This window comes from Arvicanthis niloticus, chromosome 13 (genome assembly GCF_011762505.2).
Source record: "Arvicanthis niloticus isolate mArvNil1 chromosome 13, mArvNil1.pat.X, whole genome shotgun sequence".
NCBI classification, from domain to species: domain Eukaryota; kingdom Metazoa; phylum Chordata; class Mammalia; order Rodentia; family Muridae; genus Arvicanthis; species Arvicanthis niloticus.
In genome coordinates this window covers 55,960,087-55,986,850 of record NC_047670.1, presented here as the reverse complement: position 1 = coordinate 55,986,850, position 26,764 = coordinate 55,960,087, and the positions used below count along the sequence as shown (strand labels likewise).

The window sequence follows — 26,764 nt, the reverse complement described above, 5'->3', positions numbered from 1 at the left end:
GCATCTTGAAAGCATGAGCTACTTGTTCTGCAAGATTATGTTGCTGTAAAACATGAACAGCGCCAGGCATAGTGGGGCACACATTTAATCCTGGCATTGGGGAGGTGAGGAAGATTTCTGTGTTGCAGGCCAGCCAGTGATACATAGTGAGACCCTGTCTCAACAAGACTGGAGAAAACAAGAATGCATGACTGTCTGTTGTGAGCCCCAAGCAACAGAATTTAACGTACGTTCTTTTTGTTTGTTTATTGAGACAGGGTTTCTCTGTGTAGCCCTGGCTGTCCTGGAACTTGCTTTGTAGATCAGGCTGGCCTTGAACCCCGAGATCCGCCTGCCTCTGCCTCCTGAGTGTGTGCCACCACATGCAGTATTGACTGTTCACACTGTGGTCAGCAAGCTCATCAGCTTCCTTAACTCCCTCCTGCTCTACAGACACAGCTCTGCTCTCACAGCCAGCTCATCTCCATAGGGCTTCAGCAAGGGGTACACTTCCTCTTCCAGGAACCTGTGGACCTGCCAGGGAAGAGCAAACATAAGACAAAGGAAAATGTTAGCACCTTCTTCAAACCTCTTCCAGCACTAAGACCTAGCATGCTAAGGCTTCCTCCACTGAGCGTTTGCTGTCTGTTAGCTATGTCTCCCAGAAAGAAACCCGGCACATGCATAAAGAACGTCATGCAGAGGCAGGCCACCTTCTCTTCAGTTGCTGAAGCCTGCCAAACACCCACTGTGCAATCTCTCCACCCTCAGCCCTAGGCTCATCTGACCAGTCTCCAAGGGACTAACTTTCTGCCCTTGTCTGTACCGACCACGGCCTTGGCTCAAAGTCCCTATGATCCCTATTTTTATTTAAGCTTATGTCTCTGTGTGTATATGCCTGTGTGTGTGGCTGTCAGTGGAGACTAGAAGAACGAAGGCCCTGGATCCTCTGGAGCTGGAACCAGAAGGAATTCAGGCTTTTTGTGGTACGAGTCCTTGTGGCCTAAACATTTTGTTCCTTGTAAATAAAAGGACAATTTTGGTCTTTGAGAAAAGGAAGCAAAACAAAAACTAACTCTTCCTTTCAAAAAGCTGAATGGAAGTGCACCACTCATGTCCAATTGGCTGCCCACTGACGTCTGATTGGCTGCCATGCTCCAAGCATTCTGACCCTGAGGACACCACAGGGAGGCACAATTCTCACATCCTTGGGGTAGGGGATCTTGACTTTTTGTTTGCTTTAAGACAGGGTCTTTCTATCCATCTATGCAACCTTGGCTGGCTTGGAACTCACTATGTAACCCAGGCTGGAATTAAAGGCCAGCTTTACTACACCTTTTCTCCTGTCTAGGTGGCCCCTCCCATACTCCTCCCACACTCCCAGAGGTTCAGGCGCTGCAGCAGCATCATAGAAACAGCACTCCTCAAGTATGCTACTGGACCGTTACCTGCTGGGGCGCTCGGCCCGTGAAAGAAGAGGGGTCCAACAAATGCTCCAACTGTGAGTGAATGGGGCTGAAGTAGGCATCTGCCCGGACGCGCTCTATAAGGTCATTGTCACCCCCTTCCTGCTTAACCACAGCAGCTGCCTGCTGGGAAAGCACTCGGATTTTCTCATGACAGTCCTGGGGAGAGAGCCGGAGTGTTAGCTCATAACCTGTGCAGACCTTACAGTTACCAGACATCACGTAAGAACCTGCCCTGCTGTGGAGGCTAGAGCACCTCCTCCATGACCTCCCCTCTGACCACAGCTTAGGGACGGACACTGGGGTAGACGTTCCTCTTCCCCAAACCTTATGAAGGAGGCTCTTGCCTCTTCCTCTCCAACACAAGATTCAGACCTTATGATATCCCTTTTTTCTGATTCACAGTTTTTTAGAGACAGAATCTCTTTATGTAGACCAGGCTGGCCTTGAGCTCTCAGATCTACCTGCTTCTGCATCCTGAGTGCTGGGATTAAAGGTGCGTGCCACTGTCCCAGCATGGTTCACACTGAGATCCACCACTGACATACCTGGCGGCTGCCCCCGGCTTTGACCATCGCCATGATGATGTTCTCTGTGGCCATGAAAGGAAGCTCTTGCCGAATGCGCCGTTCAATTACCTAAAAGGGCCAAGACAGATGCCTCAACATTATGAAGCCACAGCAGGTCAAGAAAATGCAGTGGGGCCATGAAGTGCCACTGTTTACAGAGATGGGTGATTTGGTCTTTTATTTAGAACTGTTTCTTAGTTTTCTTACAAATCCAGATTTCTGGGCTGGAGAGATGGCTCAGCGGTTAAGAGCATTGACTGTTCTTCCAGAGGTTCTGAGTTCAATCCCCAGCAACGGTTACATGGTGGCTCACAACCATCTGTAATGGGATCAGATGCCCCTTTCTGGCATGTCTGAAGACAGCTGCAGTGTACTCACATACATTAAATGAATAACTTAAAAAAAAAAAAATCCAGATTTCCTCCTTTTCTTCTTTTCTTAAGTAAACTTTCAGAAGCAGCTTCATGGGACAATCCCTAACCCTACAATTTGGGGCCGGAGAGCTGGCTCAGTGGCTATGAGTACTTGTTGCTCCTTCACAAGACCTGGGTTTGGTTTCCAGCACTACCAATACGACTTTCACAATCACCTGTAACTCCAGTCCCAAGAGATTTGTCACCTGCTTCTGGTTCTTCATGGGTACTGCACATATATGATACACATACATACATGCAGACAAAATATATGCACATCAAATGCCCTCCCCTAGTTAAATTTCAGTGTCCCGCCTCAATGATTTACATCATGAAGATGAATCAGGTGCCTAAAACAAAGAAACTGGCCAGATATGGTGCTGCACACCTTTAATCCCAGCATGGGGGAGGCGGGGGGAGGCAGTTGGATCTCTGTGAATTTGGAGCCAACCTGATTTATAGAGTGAGTTCCAGGGCAGCCAGGCTACACAGAGAAACCTTGTCTCAAAAAAACAAACAAATAAACAAACAAAATAAAAGAAACCCACTCACAAAACACCACCCAAAACAAGGCAACCGGTTCCACTTCTCTTCTCGGCTACTTGAGGTGTTCACAGTCAAGACAATTCAGTGTTTTCCCCCAGTCTGTATGTATGTCTATGAGTTCCTACACTATGTCTTGAACTCTAGGATGAGGTCTGGGTAGAACTCTCACTGGGCTGGGCTAGCCTATAGCACCCCAGTTCACTCGCTCCAGAACATTCCCCTTCCCATATTCCCCAGGCCTCTTACTTTGGGGTATACCACCAATCCTTCAGAAATGTTCTGTAGGGTATTTAATATAGTATCTGCAGTGAGAAATGCTTCAGCCAAACAGATCCGTCTACAAAACAAATGCATTCAGTTAATCAAATGCCAGAGACACATGGGGTGTGTCCCAAGCAGCTGCTCTACCAGGCCCTCACACCATCCACTCTCTGTAGTGTCCCCCGGTCTCAGGACTCCACGAGCCTTAGTTTCCTCACAGCCCTTATCTTCTCCACTTCCAGCAGCAGACGTCATACCCGAAGCTCCAGCGCAAACTCCACTGTGAGTCCAGCCATTCCCTCACTGCTCTGGCTTGCTCCTACCAATGTGTTCTCCCCTCAGTGGGTCTATCTCAGTAGATGGCCAGCACGCCCCACTAGCCTAGTTCTCCTGTCAACCAAGGCTGGCTAGCTGGCTAACCTGACTTACACTTATCCTTTCCCTCTACATGGCCACTGTGCTCAGGTGGGCTTGTGCTGCTGAAGGTCCAGCTTGTTTAGTGCCCCCTGTAAAGTGACTCCCTAAATAATGCTGGGTGTTTCAGCACGCAAACTGAGTCAGGTTATACTTCTACCATCACCTTCTGTATCTGAGCATTCAGCACCCATGGCTTCAATCAGCCATGGATCAATATGTTTGGAAAAATAAACTGCTTCAGTAGTCAGTTTCTTTTATCTATTCCCTAACTGACAGTAACAGCAAACATTCACCCAGCATTTACACAGTATCTGATGTGATACGCAATCTAGAGATCATTTAAAGTATACAGGAGAGATGGCTTAGCAGTTAAGATCACTGGTTGTGCTTACAAGAACCTGGGTTTAGTTCCCAGAACCCATATGGCCAGTTTCCAACCATCCACAACTTTAACTCCAGGGGATCCAATGTCCTCTTCTGACCTCTGTGGGTACCAGGCAAGCATGGTACAAACACACACACACATACAAAAAATACTCATATACATAAAATAACCTAAATTATGAAAATAATAGACAGGAGGACATAAAAAAACAGGTTTTTATAGCAAAACTAGATTCCTTTGAGGGCCTTGAGACTTTCCAAAGACTAGCTGCTCCCTGTGCTCAGACCTAGCTAAAGGGCTCCATTCTCTACCTACTAAGTCAACCTTTTGTTGACCTCCTGCCTCTGTGTCTTTATGCATGTCCTTATAGGCAAGCATTCTACCAACTGATTCACATCTTAACGCTTCCTTGCTAAGTCTTACGCTATCACCCTCATTTGGAAGACTGCCTGGACTCTTCTAACAATCACTATACTAGGAGTTTAACACTAAGTACACTGCTCCGGTCAAAGCTTCTTTGAGAGTAATGAAGAAAGCAGACATCTTCAAATACGTCTTTTTACTTCCTTCCTTTACCCTCCCTCCCTCCCCCCTGTGCTGTGTGCACTGGCCCCATCACTCACCGGTTGGCACTGTCATCCAGAGTACGTTCAAACCACTGCACAGAAGCTGTCTGCAGTGGGTCCATGGTAAGGGCCATCAGGTGACGGGCCAGGCTGCAGCAACGTTCGGAGCGCATGGGGTTCCGCTTGTATGGCATCGCACTGGAGCCTGCCCACAGAAGAGGACAAGATACAGAGGCAGAAAGACATCTGGGGACAGCAAGTGCACAAACACCTGCTAGGTGCACACTGAAAAGTCATGGGGGCATCCACACACCTCTTCAGCAGCCTTGTGCAGCTATGGAATCTCTACTCACCAATCTGCTGTTTCTCAAAGGGTTCCTCCATCTCCTTCAGGTTCGCCAGCAGGCGTATGTCAGTGCAAATCTGTGGAGGCAGACTGAGTATCATCCCCAGCACTTGGTATCCGGGGATACTGGACCAGACTAAGCTCACACAGGCAATGAATTCTTAGTGTGTCATGCTACTGCTGAGTTCAAGGCCAGCCCTCCCCACCTAGAAGAGCCTTCTACTCAGGCTTCTCTCTGCTCCTGAAAAGCTGGGATAACAAGCACAGAGAACAGAGGGGGTGGGAGGAGGGATATGCGACAGGCAGACTGTGTGAAAAGGAGAAAGAGACATAGGTCATGGAAAGACAATACAATTATCTAAAATAAGAGCCGGGCGGTGGTGGCGCACACCTTTAATCCCAGCACTTGGGAGGTAAAGGCAGGCGGATTTCTGAGTTCGAGGCCAGCCTGGTCTACAGAGTGAATTCCAGGACAGCCAGGGCTACACAGAGAAACCCTGTCTCAAAAAACAAACAACAACAACAACAACAACAACAACAAAAAAAAAAAGAAAGAGTCTTGGTGGCTGGAGAGATGGCTCAGCAGTTAAGAGCACTGACTGCTCTTTCAGAGGTCCTGAGTTCAATTCCCAACAACCATATGGTGGCTCACAACCATCTGTAATGGGATCCAATGCCCTCTTCTGGTGTGTCTGAAGACAGTGACATCACATATATAAAATAAATAAATAAATCTTAAAAAACAAAAAACACCCAAAATCAAAATCCTGGACCCTTGTATCAGTTTTGCCTCTCCCTCTGAAGTGATGAGGCATTCATCACTACACCTAGCTAAGGAATTTCAAATTTAACACATCCTTCAAAAGATGGAGACATTGTAGATGTTTGAGTAACTTTTCCCTTTAGTACACTCAATTTAAAGGCTTTCCCTATAGATCCCAAATTATTATGCCTAACATACTGAGAAACAATTAACTGAACTATTAGCTGCCTTGGTCTGTCTGAGGATTCCTTCAAGTTCCCACCCTCTAGCACCCAGGCTGCCCCGCTTACCTTGTGCACTGACGCCCCCAAGCTGGCCAGCACAGAGAGCACTTCGATGTCCACTTTCCTTGTGTAGGTCTGTCCTGTGATAATGAACGCTCTAGAGTAAACAGAAAAGAAACCAATGCTAAAATATGTGACTGTCAGCTGGGGGGGGGGGGGGGGGCGGGGCGGCGGCACACCTTTAATCCCAGCATTCAGGAAACAGAGGCAAGCAGATCTCTAAGGTCAGCCTGGTCTACACAGCAAGCAACAGAATAGCCAGGACTATATAGAGAGACCTTGTCTCAAAAAGAAAAAAGAAAAGAAAAAGAGCGACTGCAATATAGACTGACTAATTGATCTCAGGGATGGCTTGGCTTCCTGGAAGGCTCAGTTGTGCTGAGCTCAGAGGGCCTGACTAACAACTAGCTACTGAAACAAGCTGTTCCCAATCCCCATCAAACTGCTCTGGTCTGAGGAGGTATAGAACCTAAATGCCCATGTCTCTTGTAGTGCTACGAGGTACCGAGAAAAAAAGAAATCATGGAAGAGCCTGGTGGCCTCAGCACAGGTGGTCAGAGTGAACCACACTGAGGGATCCCAGGACAGAAACACAGCCAACAACATATCCAGGTGTGGTGGTGACCTCAGACTGCAATTCTAGCAACAGGTGCTAAAGCAGAAGGACTCTGGTGAATTCAAGCTTAATCTGGACTACACGTTGAGTTTCCTGGACTACAAAGTGGGACTTTATCTCAAACAAACCAACAAACCCAAATTAGCAATATTAATTAAACACTATAAGGAAACCAAGGGGCTGGAGAGACAGCTTAGCCATTAAGAGCATGGCTGTCCTGGAACTCAGAGAGCTGCCAGCCTCTGCTAGGAGTAAAGGTGAGTGCCACCACCAGTCTTCATTTGTTGTTCTTGAGGAGGACCTGGGTTTAATACCCAGCATCCACATGGCTGTTCACAGATGGCATGCTAGTTCCAGAGGATCTGACACTCTCTTCTGGTCTCCACATACAGATATACACATAGACAAAACATGCATATGTATAAAATAAAAAAATTAAAGAAAGAAAAAGAGAGAGAAAGGATAGGAGAGATAGCTTGGCAGTAAGTGTACTTGGTTGCACTCACAGAGATCTGGGTTCCATTCCTAGCACACACAGTGGTTCACAACGATCTATAACTCCATTTCTAGGGGATCCAAAGTCCTCTTCTGACTTCTGCAGGTACCAGTCACAAACACCAATGTGGTGCCCAGGCATTCACACACGTAAAGTATTTGTCCATATACAAAACACAAATATGGCACACAGGCACGTACTCAAGTAAAACATTCAAATATGAATACACAAAGAGAAGAGAAGGAAGAGGAGGAGGAGGAAGAGGAGGAAGAAGAGGAAGAGGAGGAGGAGAGAGCTGAATCTAGAGGCCTGTCATTACCAGGGGCCCAGCATTTTCCCCAGGTACATACCTTTTAAACCCTGCCTTTTCTGTCACCATCTTGTCTAGCTGCTCCACCTTTGAGAAGGACAAGACACATCCTGTTAGAAACAGAGGTGTTCACCAGGCATGGTGGCACATGCCTTTAACCTTAGCACTCAGGAGGCAGAGACAGGTGTATTTTTGTGAGTTCAAGATCAGCCTGGTATACAAAGTGAGTTCCAGGACAGCCAGGGCTTTGTTATACAAAAAACAAACCCCAAAATTCAGGTGTTCAAAAGCAAGGTTCAAAAGCCTTTAATCCCAGCATTTGAGAAACAGAGGCAGGTGGTTCTTTGTGAATTCGAGGTCAGCCTGGTATACAAAGCAAGTTCCAGGACAGCAAGGGCTACACAGAGAAACCTGTCTTAAACAAACAAAAAACTCTTTTACTGACTCTAATTCCAGAGGAGCTGGGTTCAATTCTCAGCACCCATATGGCAGTTCACAACTGTCTGTAACTCCAGTTCCAGGGATCTGACACCCTCACACATAATTTATGTGCATAGGCACATAAAATAAAATTAAATTAAAAAGAAAAAAAAAGGTTGGGGATTTAGCTCAGTGGTAGAGCACTGCTTGCATGGCAACTACAAGGCCCTGGGTTCAGTCCTCAGCTCTAATAAAAAAAAAAAAAAAAGAAAGAAAGAAAGAAAAAAAAAAGAAAAAAAAACATGTAGGTGCGGGCTGGAGAGATGGCTCAGTGGTTAAGAGCACTGACTACTCTACCAGAGGTCCTGAGTTCAATTCCCAGCACCCACATGGTGGCTCACAACCATCTGTAATGGGATCCGATGCCCTCCTCTGGTGTGTCTGAAGACAGCCACAGTGTGTTTATATAAATAAAATAAAATCTTAAAAAAAAAAAAAGAAAGAAAGAAAGAAAAGAGAAAAAAAGAAACATAGGCACTCAGTCTGAGTGTGCTCACTGGTTATCCTGCAGGGTCTGGATCAATCAGGTCAGAGGCAGCCTTCCTTGTCTTGTGGGTTGGCACCACTGAACTGAGCTAGAATACACACCCACACAAGTGTAGAGACAGGAGAGTTTACAGGATAGTTTGCATGTCAGTCCTGGAACTGACTCAAGTGCCCACTTTGCTGGTTCCTTAGAATACCTTCTGGTGATCTCCCTCGAAGAGCTGCAGGAAGCTGGCCTGTGTGCCAGTGGTGCCCTTCACTCCTCGGAAGCGCAGCTCATCACGGACACGCTTCAAGTTCTGGAGATCCATGCAGAGATCTTGAATCCAAAGGCAGCAGCGTTTGCCAACTGTGGTCAGCTGGGCAGGCCTGAAAGGAGCACACAGAACACAGAGGTCCCAGGCTGAGCCTACCCTCACCCTACAGCTACCATTACCCAAGTAGGAGCTGGGGGAGGCAGGAAAGAAAGAATAGTTAAGAGCTGGAGTTAAGAAGAATGAAGGCATCACTGATATCACAAACTAACCACAAAGGGCTGCCAGCATAGGTCTTTGCCAAGAAGCTTTTTAACAGCTTGGAAGCATTGGGCTGCAATCCCAGTACTCAGGAGGCTAAGGATGACAGGTTTGAGGCCAGCACAGATTCTCAGGGAAACACTATCTTTAAACAAAACAAACCATTGGCTGGTAAGATGGTTCAGTGGGTAAGGGTGCTTGCTGCTAAGTCTGATGACATGAGTTTGATGGAAGGAGAGAACCAAGATTCCTACAAACCGTCCTCTGATCTCCACTCATGCCAGAGCACACTCTCCCCAAATGCAAATTAAGAGAGTATGCATTTTCTTTAAAAAAAAAAGTTACTTATTTTATGTAGGTGAGTATGCTGTTGGTGTACACACCAGAAGAGGGCATCAGATCCCATTACAGATGGTTGTGAGCCACCATGTGGTTGCTGGGAATTGAACTCAGGACCTCTGGAAGAACAGTCAGTGCTCTTTCTTAATCACTGAGCCAGCTCTCCAGCCTCTAGAGTATGTATTTTTTTAAAAGGGCTTCTTTCTTTCTTTGAGGTACTGAAGATGAGATTCAGGACCTCATACATCCTAAACAAACTTGATTACTGTGGGGAGCCGACAGAAGGCTGCTATCATCCTTGCAGCCATCTTGAGCCATATACCCTGACAAGAGGACTTGGTGCTAGGAACTAGGGACTTGGAACTAGGGACTTGGAGAGAAAAAGAGAGACTGAAGAATTAACTGGATTGAACCACACTCTGTCTGGTCTCCATTCTTCGTGTCTGTCCTCACTCTCTCTCTTGCTGAACCCTGACCCTCGGACTGGAGCAGCTTGGGGCAGTACGAGGCCGGAACAATTTAGCCCCCAAGGCTTCTGGCAGTGCAGGTTCCAACATTGATAGAGCGGTCCTCGACATTTTGGCTCCCAAGTGTGGGGCAGAGCAGTCCACAACATTCACTGAGTTATATCCATAGCCCAAGAGTTATTCCTATCAAAGGATGGGGATAATGTATGCTTTGTTGATGGCTGTATTTCCAGAGGTTGACAAGAAATGCTTAGGCACTCATGACCCAAATGTCTGCAAATGTGTGATGTATGTTCTCAGCACTGAAAATACAACAGCAAACAGATCAGCGAGGCTCCCTGTCCACAGCTTACAACCAAGTGCAGAGAGACACAACAGGGCTGCAAGACAGTGCAGCGGCTCAAGTGCTTGCCACAAAAGCCTGGTGACCCGAGGCCACTAACACTTGTCTTCTGCCTCCACACAGGCCCTGTGGCACTGGACTCACAAATACTTCACGTGCAGTCACAGGAAAGAGCAAACGGACAAAAAAGGAACAAAACAGTTTGTTTGTTTTTCAAGACTTGTTTTTCCTGTGTAGCCCTGGTTGTCCTGGAACCTGCTCTGTAGACTAGGCTGGCCTCGAACTCAGATAAACCTGCCTCTTCCACCTGAGGGCTGGGATTTAAGGTGTGCCACCACACCTGGCTGGCAATTGCTGATGTTTTAAATGGACACTGTGGCAGACATGTCTAGACTTGGGTAAGGGACTGACTGGCCTTTTGAGAAGCAAAAACCCCAATGATGAGCCAGTCACAATACTGAGAAACAGACAAGATATTCATAACAGCAAATGTCTGCTCTAGTCCAAAGCTCTCTAGAGGAGAGCTCTTGTCAAGACATAAGCAGATTAAAAAGGGACATTTTTAATTATTATGACCTAAACCAGGGTAACCAAATTAACACGGTGATACTCTTTCTGGTAATCTTTGTGCAGATTTCAGATGCTGGAATTAAAGGTGTGTGTCACTACACCTGGTCTCTGTGTTAGGCTCTCTTTTCCTGCTATAACATAAACCTAAGCATGCTTCCATATTCTTACAAGCAATATTTTAATGGCTGGATATTACTCCAACCTCTGGGCACACTGTACTGTATTTAATTATCCTCACTGGCCAAGTCATTTAGACTAATCTCAGTGCTATTATAAATAATATCCTAACAAAGATTTCCATGCACAAACTTTTCCCTGAATTTGGATTACTTCCCTGGGCTAGACTCTTAAGAAAGGAATAAAAGGAGCGTGAGGAGACTGGATCAACTCAGGGGCTGAGAGAACTGGCTCTCTTAGATGACCCAGCTCCATCCCACACTGTGGCTCATAACCATCCATAACTCCAGTTACAAGGAATCTGATGCCCCTTTCCCGTCTCCTGGGGCATCAGACATACAAGTAGTACATATGAATACATACATGCAGACAAACCACCCACACACATTAAAAAAAGAATAAACGGCTATTCTTTGGTCTTGATAAATATAAACTGCTAATTACTAGGCCAATGAGGCAGCTTAACTGGTAAAGGTGCTGACTGCCTAGTCTGATGACCCAAGTTCAATCCCTGCAACCACATCACGGAAGGAGAGAATGGACTCTGACAGGAGAGAAGTTGTCTTCTCACTCCTACCTGTGCACTGCCATGTGTGTGCACACAGACAAACAAATAAATGTAATTATTAAAAAGTTGTACTTTTCATTGTTGAGGTGGTCTTGTTACGCTGTTCAGTCAAGCTATCCTACCTCAGGCCATCAAGCGGCTGGGATACAGTTAAGTCTCCAAGCATGGCTTCAGTGCAGCTTAGTTACTCTTCCTTGTCGTGCTGGATGTAGGACTCAACAGTTCAAGTATGCCTGGCAATCACATTCCCAGTCCCCAGAGAAGTTTCTAACCAGGGTGTCAGGCCCATTTCTCAGCAGTGTCCCAAGTTCTCTGCCAGGCTTTAAGATTCTGGGCTCAACACACACATGCATATATTCAATTCCCCAAAAGTAGTCTCATCACTTACTGAAAGTGTGTGAAACCTAACGTGGGCAGATCAGCATGCTCCTTAGCAAAGTCGGCAAGCCTGGAGATCACTCTAGCAAGCTACAAGAAAGACCATGTGGTGGAAAGAGGGTCAAGTCAACTGAGTTCTTTATGTAACTTTAACTAAATGTTCATACAATTTTACACAAAGTTATATCTTCAGCTTGGGGAGGGCAGCACTTGTGTCTTTTCACCTTTGAATCTCAACGTGCCCTGACCACGAAGGACAGGGGCCAACATTTGAAAACTGAGTTGACTCCCTAACATGTCACACACTATTTTAAGACCATTGCAAAACAACAGGACCAAGTCATGGCCTGACCAACATATTCCAGCAACACATCTCTGGTTGAACCTGCTACATTTAAAAAGCTATACTTTAGAAAGCAATCACTTACAGTCTTCCAGACTAGCCTTAAACTCTGAGATCTGCCTGCCCCTGCTTCCCCACTATTGGGATTAGACGTGTACCACCCTACCTCATGTTTTAACTCAAGAAGGGACACATGATATACAGAGTCCCTGACTTGAGAATATCATAAGCTTTAGATATCAACACTGTGTAGACTCACTGAAACTGCAGACATCTAAACTGACAGGAAACTTCTGCCAGCATCTTACCTTTGGCAAAAGCAGGTCAAATGCATTTCTCAGAATAATCAGGTCCTGAAAAGGAAAGAAAATTCAATGATTTCACATTGAACAGAGGCGAACAGCACTACTGTAATGAGACTTTCTGGTCATTAGAGTTGGTGTCTCGGCTAGCAAGCAGTCCATCTCACCTTTAGCAGACAGTGTGCTCCGAAAGCTGCCAAGAGGCTGCTTTATCCTCATTACCATTGAATGCACAAGAGCTGGGCTGGAATGTAGTTCAGTCGGCAGTCTATTTACCTAGCAGATGCAAGGCCACGAATTCCACCCTCAGCATCACATTAACTTGGAATGGTGGCAAACACCTCCAACTTCAGCACTTGAGAAGTAGAAGCAGGAGGATCATGAATTCAAGGTCATCCTTGCCCACAGAGAAAGCTCAAGCTAAGGACTAGCATCAGACAGTGGACAACTTACAGAGCAGGAGGACCACTGGATTACCACGATCCATAAGGAACAAAACCTTTATAGTTCACAGTGTGTGGTGGCCACACTGACTGAGAACTGTCTAAGTCCACGTGCTTCTATATTTCTTACATGACACATTCCATTAGTAGTCTACTTTTCCTCATCTATCCATCATCCATCTATCCATCCATCAATCTATCGGCAAGGAATCTCTGGCTGTTACAGAACTTAGTATGTAGACCAGACTGGCTTTGTCCTCACAGATATCCGAGCCCCCTGCCTCCTGAGTGCCAGGAATAAAGGTTTAAGCCACCTTGCCCTGTTCATCTATCCTTGATAGCACAGGAAGGCATGATCTAGAACATCAAAGTTTAAGAAACTTAAACCTTCAGTTTCTTTTACCCCCAAGTCCTGGGGATAGAGTCTAGAGCCTCATGCGTACAGTTACCCACCACTGAACTGCATCCTCATGCCTTCAAACTGCTCTTGTGGGAGGTAAGAGAAAGTATTTTGAGTAATTCCAAAACATGCTCCTATGTCACAAAAATCATGGAAACACAGCATCACTGGGAACTTTTAGAAAAAGATTTCTGAGCCAGCATGAAGGCTTATCAGGTAAAGGTGTTTGCTGCCAAGCTTGCCAACCCAAGCTTCATCTCAGAGACTTACATGGTGAAGGAGGAACCTAACTGCCACACATTGTCCTCTGGTCTTCACCCTCATACCATGGTGCACATATTCTGTCCCCAGTAAGTAAACAAATGTAGTTAAAAATTTTCCAAGGAAGGGGATTATTCTTCCATGTCTAACCAGTTACACACAGGCATCTTTAATTATGTACCACCCAACGCTAAAAAGAAACCGGCCCCAGTGGCACACACCTGTACTCAACCATCTAGGCAGACAGCTTGAGCTCTCCAGCTATAGACCAGTCTAGGAAACACAACAATGTACTGGGACCCTGTCTCAAAAATAAAAGCCGGGTGGTGGTGGCATAGGCCTTTTAACTCCAGCACTCAGGGGGCTGAGGCAGGCAGATCTCTTGTGAGTTTAAAGCCAGCCTGAACTGCATAGTGAGACTCTGTCTCAAAAAAGTATCATGGTATCATGGGCACATGTAGTTGCCATCTTCATCTGAAAGCAGTGACATGGACTCTGTTTTCAGCTGTCACAGGTGCAGTGTGACAAGTGCTGAAGCCATTCTTCCTGGCTTGTGTGCTCTTAAGAGACAGTCTCACTCATGTTTCTAAGGCAATGTCCTTCCTACTCCGTGTCCCACTGTTTACACGCATGTGCCACTGCACACCCATCCTACAGAGCTCCTGACATTTACTGTAACCACAGGTTGTTGGTTACACTCTTCTTTACATTTTTTCATCTGTAGAAATGGGGAGAATGGAGTCAGACCCAGACAACCCAGTCACTGTGAACTCAGAAACAGCGGCTGATGAGAGACTGCTCAGTGGTTAAATGCACTGGCTGCTCTTCCAGAAGACCTGGGTTTGGTTCTCAGAACCTATATGACAGCTGTAACTCCAGTTCCTGGGGACCCCACACTTTCTTCTCACCTCAGTATGCACTGCACACATAACATACAGACAGTTATGCAAAGCACCAAAACACGTAAGTTAAAAAAGAACAGTTGGGCCAGGCAGTGAGTGGTGGTGCACGCCTATAACCCAGTGCTTGGGAGGCAGAGGCAGAGGGAGGTGGATCTCTGTGAGTTCAAGGCCAGCCTGGAGTACAGGGCAGCCAGGGCTCAGTTATATCCTCTCTTTTCAGAAGCCAACAGTAGTTTTAAAGGCCCTTGGTGAGTGTGGAAATATAAAAACACACAGCCTAGTGCAAATAGCACAAGCTCCTACCGTATTGTCACCGACATAGCAGGAGGTGGCACCGAGATGAATGATGCCTGCAGCTTTGGGACAACAGTGGCCAAACGTGTGCACGTGAGCCATCACGTCATGCCGCAGGCGCTTCTCTTCCTCAGCTGCCATCTGGAAGTCAATGTTGCTCAGGTTGGACTTCATCTCCTGGATCTGGTCATCTGTGATAGGCAAACCCAGCGTCTGCAGAGTAGGCAAAGAAAGTCCAATGACCTTTATGTTCAAGTATTTGAAATGAGGTTAAAACCTCTTAAAATCTGGGGTGACAAGTTCAAAAGTATGGAGGAATTTTCTCTCTTTTTAAAATATTTTATGTAGATGACTACATTTACACATACATGCCAGAAGAGGGCATCAGATCACATTATAGATGGTTCTGAGCCACCATGTGGTTGCTTGGAATTGGACTCAGGACCTCTAGAAGAGTAGCCAGTGATCTGAGCCATTTGAACAGCCGAGCCATCTCTCTCCAGCCCATGGAGGAATCTTCTAAATAAACTCCAAAACAGGAAGCACCAGAGTCCTGGTGTTGACTGTTAACTCCTGCCCCTCTCCACCCCTCTTGGTTTGTTTGTTTGAGACAGGGTTTCTCAGTATACTCCTGGCTGGAACTCACTATGTAAGCCAGGTTAGCCCTGAACTCAGAGACCGGCCTGCTTCTGCCTCCTGAGTGCTGGGACTAAAAGTGTGCGCTGCAACAATCTGGGTGATTCCTGCCTCTCTTGTTCTAGTCTCTGGGCTCAAATGTCATCAAGGCCTCCTCTGACCTTCATGTAAAACACTCCGTATCAACTGTTTCTTTAGCCTAGTTTTATTTAGCACACGCATCACTGTATGACATTGTCCCACATTTAGTTAACCCATTCAACTCTGAAAGGTATATTGCAGAAGAGACATCTGTTCTATTTATATCTTAGTCCATAGCTGGGACATGTAAGTGTACAAAGTACACTGGCTTTGAACCCAACTCTGATGTACTTACAGTGACCAAAATTAATACTCCCTTAACGCTGGGCTTAGTAGGGGTTGGAGAAATGCCTCAGTGGGTAAGAGCACTGACTGTTCTTCCAGAGGTCCTGAGTTCAATTCCCAGCAACCACATGGTGGCTCATAACCATCTGATGTCCTCTTCTGATTTGTCTGAAGAAAGCAACAGTGCACTCACATACATAAAATAAATAAATCTTAAAAACAAAAAAAAAAAAAAAAAAAAAAAAAACAAACCAGCAGGCAGTGGTGATACACACCTTTAATCCCAGCACTTGGGAGGCAGAGGCAGGTGGATTTCTGAGTTCAAGGCCAGCCTGGTCTACAGAGTGAGTTCCAGGACAGCTAGAGATACAAAGAGAAACCCTATCTTGAACCCCCCACCCAAAAAACCCCACAACACACACACACACACACACACACACACACACACCCCAAAAACCTGTGCTTAGTGCTACAGGCCATAATAATGGCACTTAGGAAGGAGAAACAGAAGGATCCTGACTTCAAATCAAACACTGTCTTCAAAAGGAAACTTACTTGTGAGCTGGCTCTGCTGCTATATATAGCTGCAAGGGAAGCCTGGATCCAACAGGAAGCTTACTTGTGAGCTGGCTCTGCTGCTGTAAGTAGTTGCAAGGGAGGCCTGGAGACTGGAGATCGGCTCTCAGAACTCATGCAAAAGTGGAAGGAGAGAGCCTATTCTGCAGAGCTGTCAGCCAGCAGCCTCCACATGTGTGGCCCCCACCCCATGTACACACCCATACTGTGAATCTCTTGTATTACTCCTAATCTGTCATTTTTCTTTTTTAATTTTTAAAAAGACTTATTTTTATGTTTTACCTGTATGTGCAAATATTATGTGTACATGTGTTACCTAAGAAGGCCAGAGAAGGCATCAGATCTTCTGGAACTGAAGTTGCAGATGGTTGTGAGCGGCCGCATGGCTGCTGGGAGAGGAAGCCAGGTCTCTGGAGACCAGCCAGTGCTCTCACCTGTGAAGCATCTCTCCAGCTCCTCATCGTATCCCCAAATTCACAGTCACTGGGGAATGTGTGCTATTTTTAGTATGTTTTTTGAGACAAGGTCTCAGTGTGTTGTTCTGGCTGGCCTGGAACTTGCTATATAGATGAGGTTGGCCTCAAACTCAGAAATTCACCTGCCCCTGCTTCCCAAATGCTGGGGTTAACACATGTGCTGGGAAGATGGTTCAGTGAATAAGAGTACTTGCTGCTCCTGCAGAGACCTGACTCTGGTTCCCAGCACTTACATGGCTGCTCAAAACCACCTATAACTCCAGTTCCATGGCATCATGTGGCCTCCAGTGGCACCTGCACTCACACATACACATACTCACATGCAGACAGAGAACTATACATAAAAAATAAAAATTATATCCTTTAAATTTCTGAGTTCAAGGCCAGCCTGGTCTACAGAGTGAGTTCCAGGACAGCCAGGGCTATAAAGAGAAACTCTGTCTCGAAAAACCAAAAAAAAAAAAAGGATATATAGATAGATATATATATATCCTTTAATGGTATGTACCACATCTGCCTTTTGCTACTAATTTGATGTTCTAACAGATAATCCATACTCATAGCTATATATGCTTCAAGCGATTTGTAGACCAGAGAAACCAGTTTCAGCTTGAGGCCACTTACAAGCTATGGTGACACTGGCAACGGCTTGCACGCTACAACCCTCATCTACACAGTGCTGGTATCAGATGGACGGGAACGTGCATGACAGAGCTGATGTCTACCAGGGAACCAATGGTTGCCTCATGCTTTGGTTCCTCACCTACAAAACAGGCACAAGAAAAGTACTTATCCAATGTGGCTTTAAAAAAGAAAAAGTGAGTTCAAGGCCAGTCTGGTCTACAGAGTGAGTTTCAGGACAGCCAGGGCTACACAGAGAAACCCTGTCTTGACCTCCCATCTCCAGGCAAAAACAAACCAAATCAAAACCCAAAAAAGTTAATAGCTTTTACAAAACGCAATTTTTAAGGCACCAAAGGCAGAAAGCAACCAATAGGCCAACCTAAACTTATGATGCCCATAACTACAATGACCAGCATGGCATAACACCACCAAGGGTGCACTTCACAGTGGTGGTAACTAACAGCTCTATGGCTACTGGACTTCAGGCCTAAAGGAAAATCATGCCTGGCTCTGGAAACCCAGCTGACTACTCAGGCTCGTGGATCTTGGAGGAGATCTGCCACTTACTAAACCAGCAAAGCTGTAAACTAGCTGCCTGACACGGGTGCTGGGAACCCAGGTCCTCTGCAAGAACAACACAAGTCCTTGCTTGCTGTGCTGTGCCATCACTCCAGCCCCATAGCTTTTCTTGTACTTTTAAATGAGGAACACATACACAATTCATATACATGTTTAAGGACTATTAGACTACTAGAAAAGGCCTTAAAACAGTGCCTGGGCCAGAAGGTGCAAGAGAAATGCCTGCTGACACCCTATAGCTGCTGTATGGAAGCTGGTTAAGGGCTTGGGCAGGGAATGAAGGGTGAAGGTTGGGTTCAAAGGCACTAAGCTCCTCGTGAACACACTGCTAACCTGCTCTGAAACCTAAGAAGCATTACAGCTCTCTGGATCACCTTCAGCTTCATTCAGTCTCTCTTTCAAAATCATTTTTAAAAATACTGGGCCGAACAACTGTACATGCAGCCCCTGTAAGACAAACTGCTACCGGTAGTGACTGTGGTGTTGAACCCTTTAATCCTAGTTCTTGGGAGGCCGAGCCAGGCTCATTTCTGTGAATTTGAAGCTAGACATGGGCCAGTCACGGCTACACTGTGAGACACTATCTAAAAAAACACAACCTCCCTCCCAAACCCCAAATCAAATCACCAATAACACCCCCACAGCTCATGCACCTTCTGTAACAAACACTTGACCAGATTCTCCCTTCTCATAGCAAAACGTAGACACAGAAATGGTGGCTCAGAAATAGATTCCAAAGCTGTCACTAGCTTTAAAGGCACCAAGGAAGGCAAAGTGACCAAGGACTCAGCTCAGGTTCTAGAATGAATCTAGGATCGAATACTAGCTCTGCTGTCAAGAGCTAGCTGGGTAACCTAGGGCAAGCCTTGCTCCTTACAAACATGGCTTTGTCCTCTGGAAAGAAGAAAATTAAGGGACTGGAGAGATGGCTTATTGGTTAAAAGCACTTGTAGAGGTCCCAGGTTTAGTTCCCAAGACCCACATGGCAGCTTACGACAAGCTGCTAACTAGCTCCCTCTCCTGGCAACGTCTGTGGAGACGAGATGAGGGTAGTGAACGTGCACACATGCAGGCAGAGCACTTATCCACAAAAAATAAAATAAATGCATCTTCTGACCATCAAGTTTGCAACGTGCTTAAAAATAATTCCTCTGTGTATGTGTGTGTGTGTGTACGCGCGCGCGCATACACAAAGAGGTCGGAGGACAACTTAATGGGAGTTAGGTATCGCCTCTCTCACCAAGTTGTCCCAGGGCTGGAACTCATGTCGGATGGCTTGGCGGGAAGCACCACTAACCCTGAGCCTGCAAGGAATAAATAGCATTCCACTTGAAATGCGCGGTGGAAGGACGCAAACTCCCATAGCTTTGCCCAAATGGAAGTCCTCCAAAGGATGTGCCGGTCTCTGGGACTGTTGCCGAGGCAACAGGTGCTCCGGCCGTGACCTCCCTCGAGACAAGGGACCCGGCCAGTTACCTGCTCGGCCTCCGCTAGCCACAGCCACAGCTGCCGCCACGTCTGGAACTTGTACCTGTCGCTGAACAAGAAACACATCTCGCGGCTGGCGTAGCGGGCTGCCAGCGGAGAACGGTAGCTTTCAGCACAGCCAGGGTCGCCGGCTGCAGCCATTTTCAACACTCGACGGGGCCACAGCGGACACCAGCAGCGGGGCCAAAAGCGGAAGCCGGGCGTGCGCGGGGCAGGACTTCCTCCTCTGGCCCCGCCCCGCGGAAAACGCTATCATGGAGCGTGGAGGTTATTCAAGTTGGCTCGTCCCCTCTGAGGGTCAACGCTTTTCTCTTCTTTTCTACGAGACACGATTAAAGCTTCTTAAATCTCTGCCCCACGCTGTGCCTCCTCAGTTTTTTCCATCTGAGGTACGCATATTAAGACCAGCGTTTAACACGGAAAGGAAAGTTCCAGAGGCATTCGTAGGGATGCCAGGAAGGAGCCCTAGTGGACACTTGGAGTACTACAGTCCCACTGGAGACCGAAACTCTTAAACCGGGTGCCGGCCGGTTCCGAGCTCTGAAAGCAGCCTATCAGAATTACTCCACGCGTGATCACTCGAGAACATCAAACCAAAAATTCAAAATTTCCGTGGCAGAATAAGACTGAAAATAGCATACATTTTAAAAAGAACTAATATGTTAAATTTCGATTGGCTTCTATATTCTCACTAGGAGAGGGGGAAGAAAGATAAATTGACTTAAAGCAGAAAACAAACAACAACAAAACAAAAAGACCTGCCTTCAAGATTGTTCTTCAAGGGATAGCAGCACATGTAGGATCGTTAAAATGTACTTTGTTAGAAAGTGTCGTGTCTGGTCAGCCGTTAAGAGCACTGACTGCTCTGCCAGAGGTCCTGAGTTCAATTCCCAGCAACCACATGGTGGCTCACAACCATCTGTAATGGGAGCTGATGCCTTCTGGTGTGTCTGAAGACAGCTACAGTGCACTCATATAAATAAAAAATAAAAAAGTGTCGTGTCTAACACTTTATATAGTAATTACATACAAACGTTAGGAATAAAAGGTATTAGAAAAATAGGTAAATAAAAAATAATAATATAAAAGTAAAAGGTTGTTTTGGGAAGCCAGGCATGGTGGAATCCATTTGTAAACCTAGCACTTGGGAGATGCAAGCAGGAGGATCAGGAGTTCAGACATCCTCAGCTATATAGTTAAGACCCACCTGCAGGCTACTTGAGACCCTGTACTGGCTGAATTTGTGTGTCAACTTGACACAAGCTAAAGTTATCACAGAGAAAGGAGCTTCCCTTGAGGAAATATCTCCATGAGATCCAGTTGTAAGGCAGTTTTTCAATTACTGATCAATGAGGGAGGACCCAGGCCATAGTGGGTGGGGCCATCCTTGGGCTGGTAGTTCTGGGTTCTGTAAGAAAGCAGGCTGACACCAGGCGGTGGTGGCGCACGCCTTTAATCCCAGCACTTGGGAGGCAGAGGCAGGTGGATTTCTGAGTTCAAGGCCAGCCTGGTCTGTAGAGTGAGTTCCAGAACTACACAGAGAAACCCTGTCTTGAAGAAACAGAAAGAAAAATAAAAAACTCCAGTTATTCTAATATTTTTTTTTCTTGAGACAGGTTTCTCTGTGTAGCCTTGGCTGTTCTGGAACTCAGTCTGTAGACCAGGCTGGCCTTAAACCCATAGTGATCTGCCTGCCTCTGCCTCCTGAGTGCTTGGTATGTCACTACTTCCTGGCTACTTTTTGTCTTTTTGAGAAAGGGTCTCACTGTGTAGCCAGTCCTCGCTGTCCTGGAACTGTTCTATAGACCAGAGTAGCCACTAAGTCACAGAGAGCCACCTGCCTCTGCCTCCCAAGTGCTTCAATAAAAGGCATGTGCCACCATTCTCGGGAGGCAGAGACAGGTGCATCTCTGAGTTTGAGGCCAGCCTGGTCTACAGATCAAGTTCCAGGACAGCCAGGGCTGCACAGAGAAAACCTGTCTCAAAAAAAAAAGTATTTTGTTGGTTGCTATTTCATAACTGTAATTGTGCTATTGTTATAAATTGTAATTTAAATATCTGATATGCAGGATATTTGATATGTGACCTCTGTGGGAGTCTCACATGTTGAGAACCATCATGATCCAGATCCCATCTGTCTACTTTGGTCATCTCTACCCAGCACTGCAGCTAGCATAGAGTACATACTCATTAAATACTTTGAGGCCAGCCTGGGCTACAGAGCAAGTTCCAGAACAGCCAGGGCCACACAGAGAAAACCTGTCTCCAAAGAAACAAACACAAAACAAAACAAAAGCCTCGTTCAGCAACATAAAGAGACTCACAATAGGCATAGTAAGTTAGATCTGAACACTACCCCCTCTTCCTCAGGCAGCCATTCCCTCAAAGGTTCCTTCCATGGCTCCTTAGTGTCTCCTCTTCCTGAGCTCAAGATTTAGCTGTTACCAGAATACTTTGTCCATCAGACAAACCTGCCAGACACCTGAGCCTAAGGTCCTCGATTGGCAGAAGGCTGGATTGGAGGCTGGGGCGGATGTATTCTGAAAAGAACGTGTTCCTGGGACTTCACACTCTGGATTGATTCAGGGGTATAGTTGCTTGGATGTGCCGTGGCAGCTCACTGTTGTCTCCCACAGAGATCCTTGCAAAGCCAATCGTTCTCAGCCTCTCTAGCCTTCTTTCTCTCCTGTCTCTGCTTCACTTGGCCTCTGCTTACTTTTCCTCATCTAACTGTAGTTTTAGCCTTTCGATTTCTACTTGGTCCTGTTTCCTTCTCTGACTTCATTTTTGTGAGATAGAATGTTACTTTGTAGCCTTAACTGGCCTGGGACTCACTATGTAGAGATTTGTCTGCCTTTGACTCCCGAGTGTTAGATTAAAGGCATGGATCACCATGCCCAGCTGCTTTTTTTTGTTTTGTTTTGTTTTTTAATGCATGGGAATTCTTCTGCTAAACATCATCAACTATTTTAGTTCTGGTTAATGTGGAGGCCCCGGCTTTTTGGTTTGTCTCCTCACCACTAACCATTCCCAGCAATTCCACAGTTGTTGGTTCTGTCCCTTAGGCAAGTTATTTAATCTCTTGGCAGTTAGAATTCTTGCCTGAAAAATATGGCTGATGCTCCCAGGGGCACAGTGAGGTAAGAAGATAAGAAAAGTCAGGCAGCCAGTACTTGGGAGGAAAAGGTAGTCTGATCTCTGTGAGTTCGAGGCCAGGCTGAACTGGAACTCTGGAACTCTACAGAGAGAGTTCCACGTAGCCAATGTTACACAGTCTTGAAAAACCAAAACCAAAACCAAAACCAAAACAAACAAACAAACAAAAAAAACCAAAAGAAAGAAAGAAAGAAAGAAAAGGTAAGAAGAAGATGCTGGCGCTCTGCCTGGGACAAGGGCCCAACCAGTGTACTCCTTTGTTTGCCTAGTATAGCATTGTAACTTCTGTCTGTTCCTCTTCTTCCCTATCCACCCCCATCTCTTGGATTTTTGAGACAGGGTTTCTTTGTATAGCTCTGGCTGGCCTGGAACTCAGAGATCAGCCTGCCTCTGCCTCTGCCTCCCGAGTGCTGGGATCACAGGTGTGCGGCACCACCTGGTTTCCAATTTGCACTTATGTCGTTTTCATTTTGCACCAAATTGCTTTTCTTTCTCTTTTTTCATTTACCCTGTACTTGTTTACCTGGCCAGGCTGATGGACTCGTTTAGCACTTTGGACAACCCCCTCTGTCCTTCAGCTGTCCTCCCTTCCCTCAATCTAGCACTCATACTGCTCCACAGGGAACAGCCCAGCCTTCTGTCTTTCTCCACTGGAAGGCTTACCTTGAATCCATTCAGTCCTCCACAGTGTTGGCTTGACTAGAGCCTAGGTACTCCAATTTGGCTGTCACTGTTACCTGAAGCAGAATCTCTCAAAGTGTTGACTTTTCATTTTTATTTAATATGTTTGAGCTTTATATGTCTGTGCACCACATGCATGCAGTGTTCAAGGGTGCCAGAAGAGGGCATTAGATCCCCAGGGACTAGAGTCCATACAGCTGTGAGCTGTGATGGGTGCTGGGAATAGAACCCAGGTCTTCTGGGAGAGCAGTCAGAGCTCTTAATTGCTAAGTCATCACTTTGTCCCTCTCTTACTTGTGGCCTAATTCAACGAACAAGTCTTCAAAACATTTTAAAAATAGATTTATTCATTTTGTTTTGTTTTGCTTGCATATATATACACACACAAGCACATATATGTGCTTATATATGTATGTGTATATATATACATATATATGTGTGTGTATATATACATATATGTGTGTGTATATATGTACACACACATATATATATATATATATATATCAAGTGTGTGCCTGATGCCTGCAGAGGTCAGAAGAGGGCAATGTATTCCATGGAACTGGGATTATGGATGGCTATAATGTGCCAGAAAGTGTTCATGAACCCCAAAAGACCACCAAGCAGCCAATTCCAATGCAATCATACTGGGGTCTCTTTATTTAAGCTCGAGCGTGGGCCACACCACCGTCTCTAACTTAGAACAGGAGGGTGCAGCACCGAGCCCAGTTTCAGTCAAGCATTTGTTTGGAGGGGCCATTATGGCCTTTGACATAATTGGTGCTGGGAGTCAAATCATAAACTTAACTTCTATTTTCCTCCTGATTGGTGGTTGTTAGGAAGTGAGGTGCCAGGGCCAGACTTGTAACCTGGAGGTGTAGACTTGTTGGGTAATAGCCTGGAAACTGGTGTTAGACATTATTAGACACCAGTTGGGGGTTAACCTGGAGACTGGTGTTAGACACAGGTCTTATTGAGGAATAACTTGGAGACTGGTGCTAGGTACCTACCTGTTGGTTAAATGGAATTCAACCTTAGGTCAGGTTCTCTAAGATGGAGTCTGAACACAAAAGATCTGGTCTCTCAGTGAACCTTCATGTGGTTGCTGGGAATTGAACAAGGTCCTCTGCAAGAACAGCCAGTATTCTTAACCACTGAGCCATCTCTCTCATCTGATCCCCTTTAATGTTTTTATTACTTCTTTTTTTTTCTCTTTTTCTTTGAGACAGGGTCTCATGTAACCTCATCTGGCCTCAAACTTGTATAGTCAAGGTTGACCTTTAACCTCTGTCTTTCTGCTTCCACTTCCTAAGTGGTGTGATTACAAGGTTGAACTGCCAGCATCCCTGCCTTTGTGCACGTTAGGCAAGTACCTAAATCTCCAGCTTTATGCTTATAATAGTCCCCTCCCAAGACGATGGACCTCAGTCTAGGCCCTGTACATACTAGGCAGGAGTCTATTCTACACTGCATCTCCAATGTATGCTTTTCCCATTTAAGGTCCTTGGTTTTCCAGCTTCATTCTCAAAAAGCAAGCAAGCAAGCAAGCAAGCAAGCAAGCAAGCAAGCAAGCAAGCAAGCAAACCCACAGAAATACAAACCTTGGGCCAGAGAGATGGCTCAGTGGATCAGGTTTCCTGATAACCAGAGTTCAATTCCCAGAGCCTACATGGTGAAAGAGAGAACTGAGTCCTGAAAATAATCTTTCCATACTCCCCAACCCAAATACATAAATATAATAAAAATGTAAATAAAAACCTTTTTGGCTGGGTATCCCTTTAATCCCAGCACTAGGCTGATACACAGAGAACTGTGTCTCAAAAAACAAAACAAAACAAAACATATATATTTTCAATTTTTAAGCCTTTTATTATATACACTACTTACTTATTGAGTGCATGTACATCTGTATTCAGGACCTCTGGAAGAGCAGTTAGTGCTTTTAACTGCTGAGCCATCTCTCCAGCTCCCATATTTATGTTTGTGATGGGATCTCATACTATAGTCCAAGCTGGCCTCAAACCTGAGGGGATCTTTCAGTCTTTCAGCCTCAGACAGGTTTCACAAGCATAAGTCACCACATGTTGGTTTTTCCTTATAAGATCCTAGTGCCCATGAGGATCATGCATCTTCCACATACTAAGTGGAGGCCTTTTGACTCAACAGTGAGATGTAATTAGGCTGGAGTGTGGAGAGTTCTGGTGGTGAGTCTTGGGACAGGTGTACAGGGACATGGAAGCCATGTGAAGACCTCCTTGGAAATGAGGATAGTTGAGATGTTACTCTAATGGGATGTCATTAGAGGTTGGAACATGACTTTATCAGATTTGTATTATGAAGTATATCCTATTACATGTAAAGTACAAGCAGGGCAGGGGACCGGGCAGGAAAAATCAGTTGGGGTAATGCAGTGGTAGAACTCAGGTGTGGTGGCTTATCCTTTAATCCCAGCACTCAGAGGCTAAGACAGGAACATTGTCATGTTTAAGGCTAGCCTGAGCCATATAAGGCATTCCAGGCTAGCCTAGCTTCACAGTGAGGTCTTGTCTCAAAATACCAAAGAGAGGGAGATATTCTTGCTGTGTTGCTCAAGCTAGTGTCCATCTCCTGGGTTCAAGGACTCCTTCTGCCTTAACTTCCTGGGTAAGCAGGGTAAAACGTAGCAAAGATGTTCAATAATTGGGAAGGCAGTGGCAGGATGAACTGATTGGAGAAATGCAGAGCTTGCGTCTGCCTTCTGGCAGGGAGTTAAGGGTGAGTTTCCTTATTTTGACCACTTTTCCCTCAGCTGTCTTGGGTTGGTTTTGAATGCTAGTACAAACCTGAAACTGCTCAAGTGTCAGGAAAAGGGGCAGTGGGCATGCTCCTGACATCGTGGACTGTAACTTCAACAAAGCATATAGCATCAAAGAATAGGAGCCAGCTGAGGACAGGAAGTCATCTTGTGGTCAAAGATGCACATCTGGGATTCTGGGAGCAAGTTTCCAGAGTACAGCTGTGGAGGTACAGAGGAAGGAGTGAAGGTGCTCTGTGGTAGTTTGAATATGCTTGACTCAGGGAAAGGCACTACTTGGAGGTGTGGCCTTGTTGGAGGAATCGTGTCACTGTGGCCATGGGCTTTAAGACCCTCATTCTAGCTGCCTGGAAGCCAGTAGTCTCCTGTCTGCCTTTGGAACAAGAGATAGAACTCTCAGTTCTTCCAGCCCCATATCTACCTGGACACTGCTATGCTCCCACCCTGATAATGGACTGAAACTCTAAACCTGTAAGCTAGCCCCAATTAAATGTTGTCCTTTACAAGAGTTGCCTTTATCATGGTGTCTCTTCACAGCAATGGAAACCCTAAGACATGCAGTAATACAGGATGGTCTCACATTGCCTAGGCTTGCTCAAACTTGCTACACAGGCATGAAAGACCATAAACAATTTATTCACCTGTCTCCACTTCCTGAGAGTTGGGGTTTCAACGTGTAACTCCAACCCTGCTGGTTGAAATGTAA

At 45.8% G+C, this 26,764-nt stretch overlaps 1 protein-coding gene across 1 annotated transcript; it reads right to left on the bottom strand.

Annotated features, from left to right (window-relative positions):
- Positions 1 to 19,633, bottom strand: Adsl (adenylosuccinate lyase). The gene is made up of 13 exons (XM_034517282.2): positions 19,419 to 19,633; positions 14,695 to 14,898; positions 12,392 to 12,436; positions 11,751 to 11,830; positions 8,581 to 8,752; positions 7,458 to 7,504; positions 6,002 to 6,092; positions 4,956 to 5,025; positions 4,660 to 4,807; positions 3,220 to 3,310; positions 1,994 to 2,083; positions 1,428 to 1,604; positions 1 to 513 (listed from the first exon to the last, which is right to left on the bottom strand). The coding sequence occupies exons 1-13, from the start codon at positions 19,569 to 19,571 to the stop codon at positions 427 to 429; spliced, it is 1,455 nt and encodes a 484-aa protein (XP_034373173.1). The 5' UTR covers positions 19,572 to 19,633; the 3' UTR covers positions 1 to 426.
- Between the last annotated feature and the right edge of the window lie 7,131 nt (positions 19,634 to 26,764).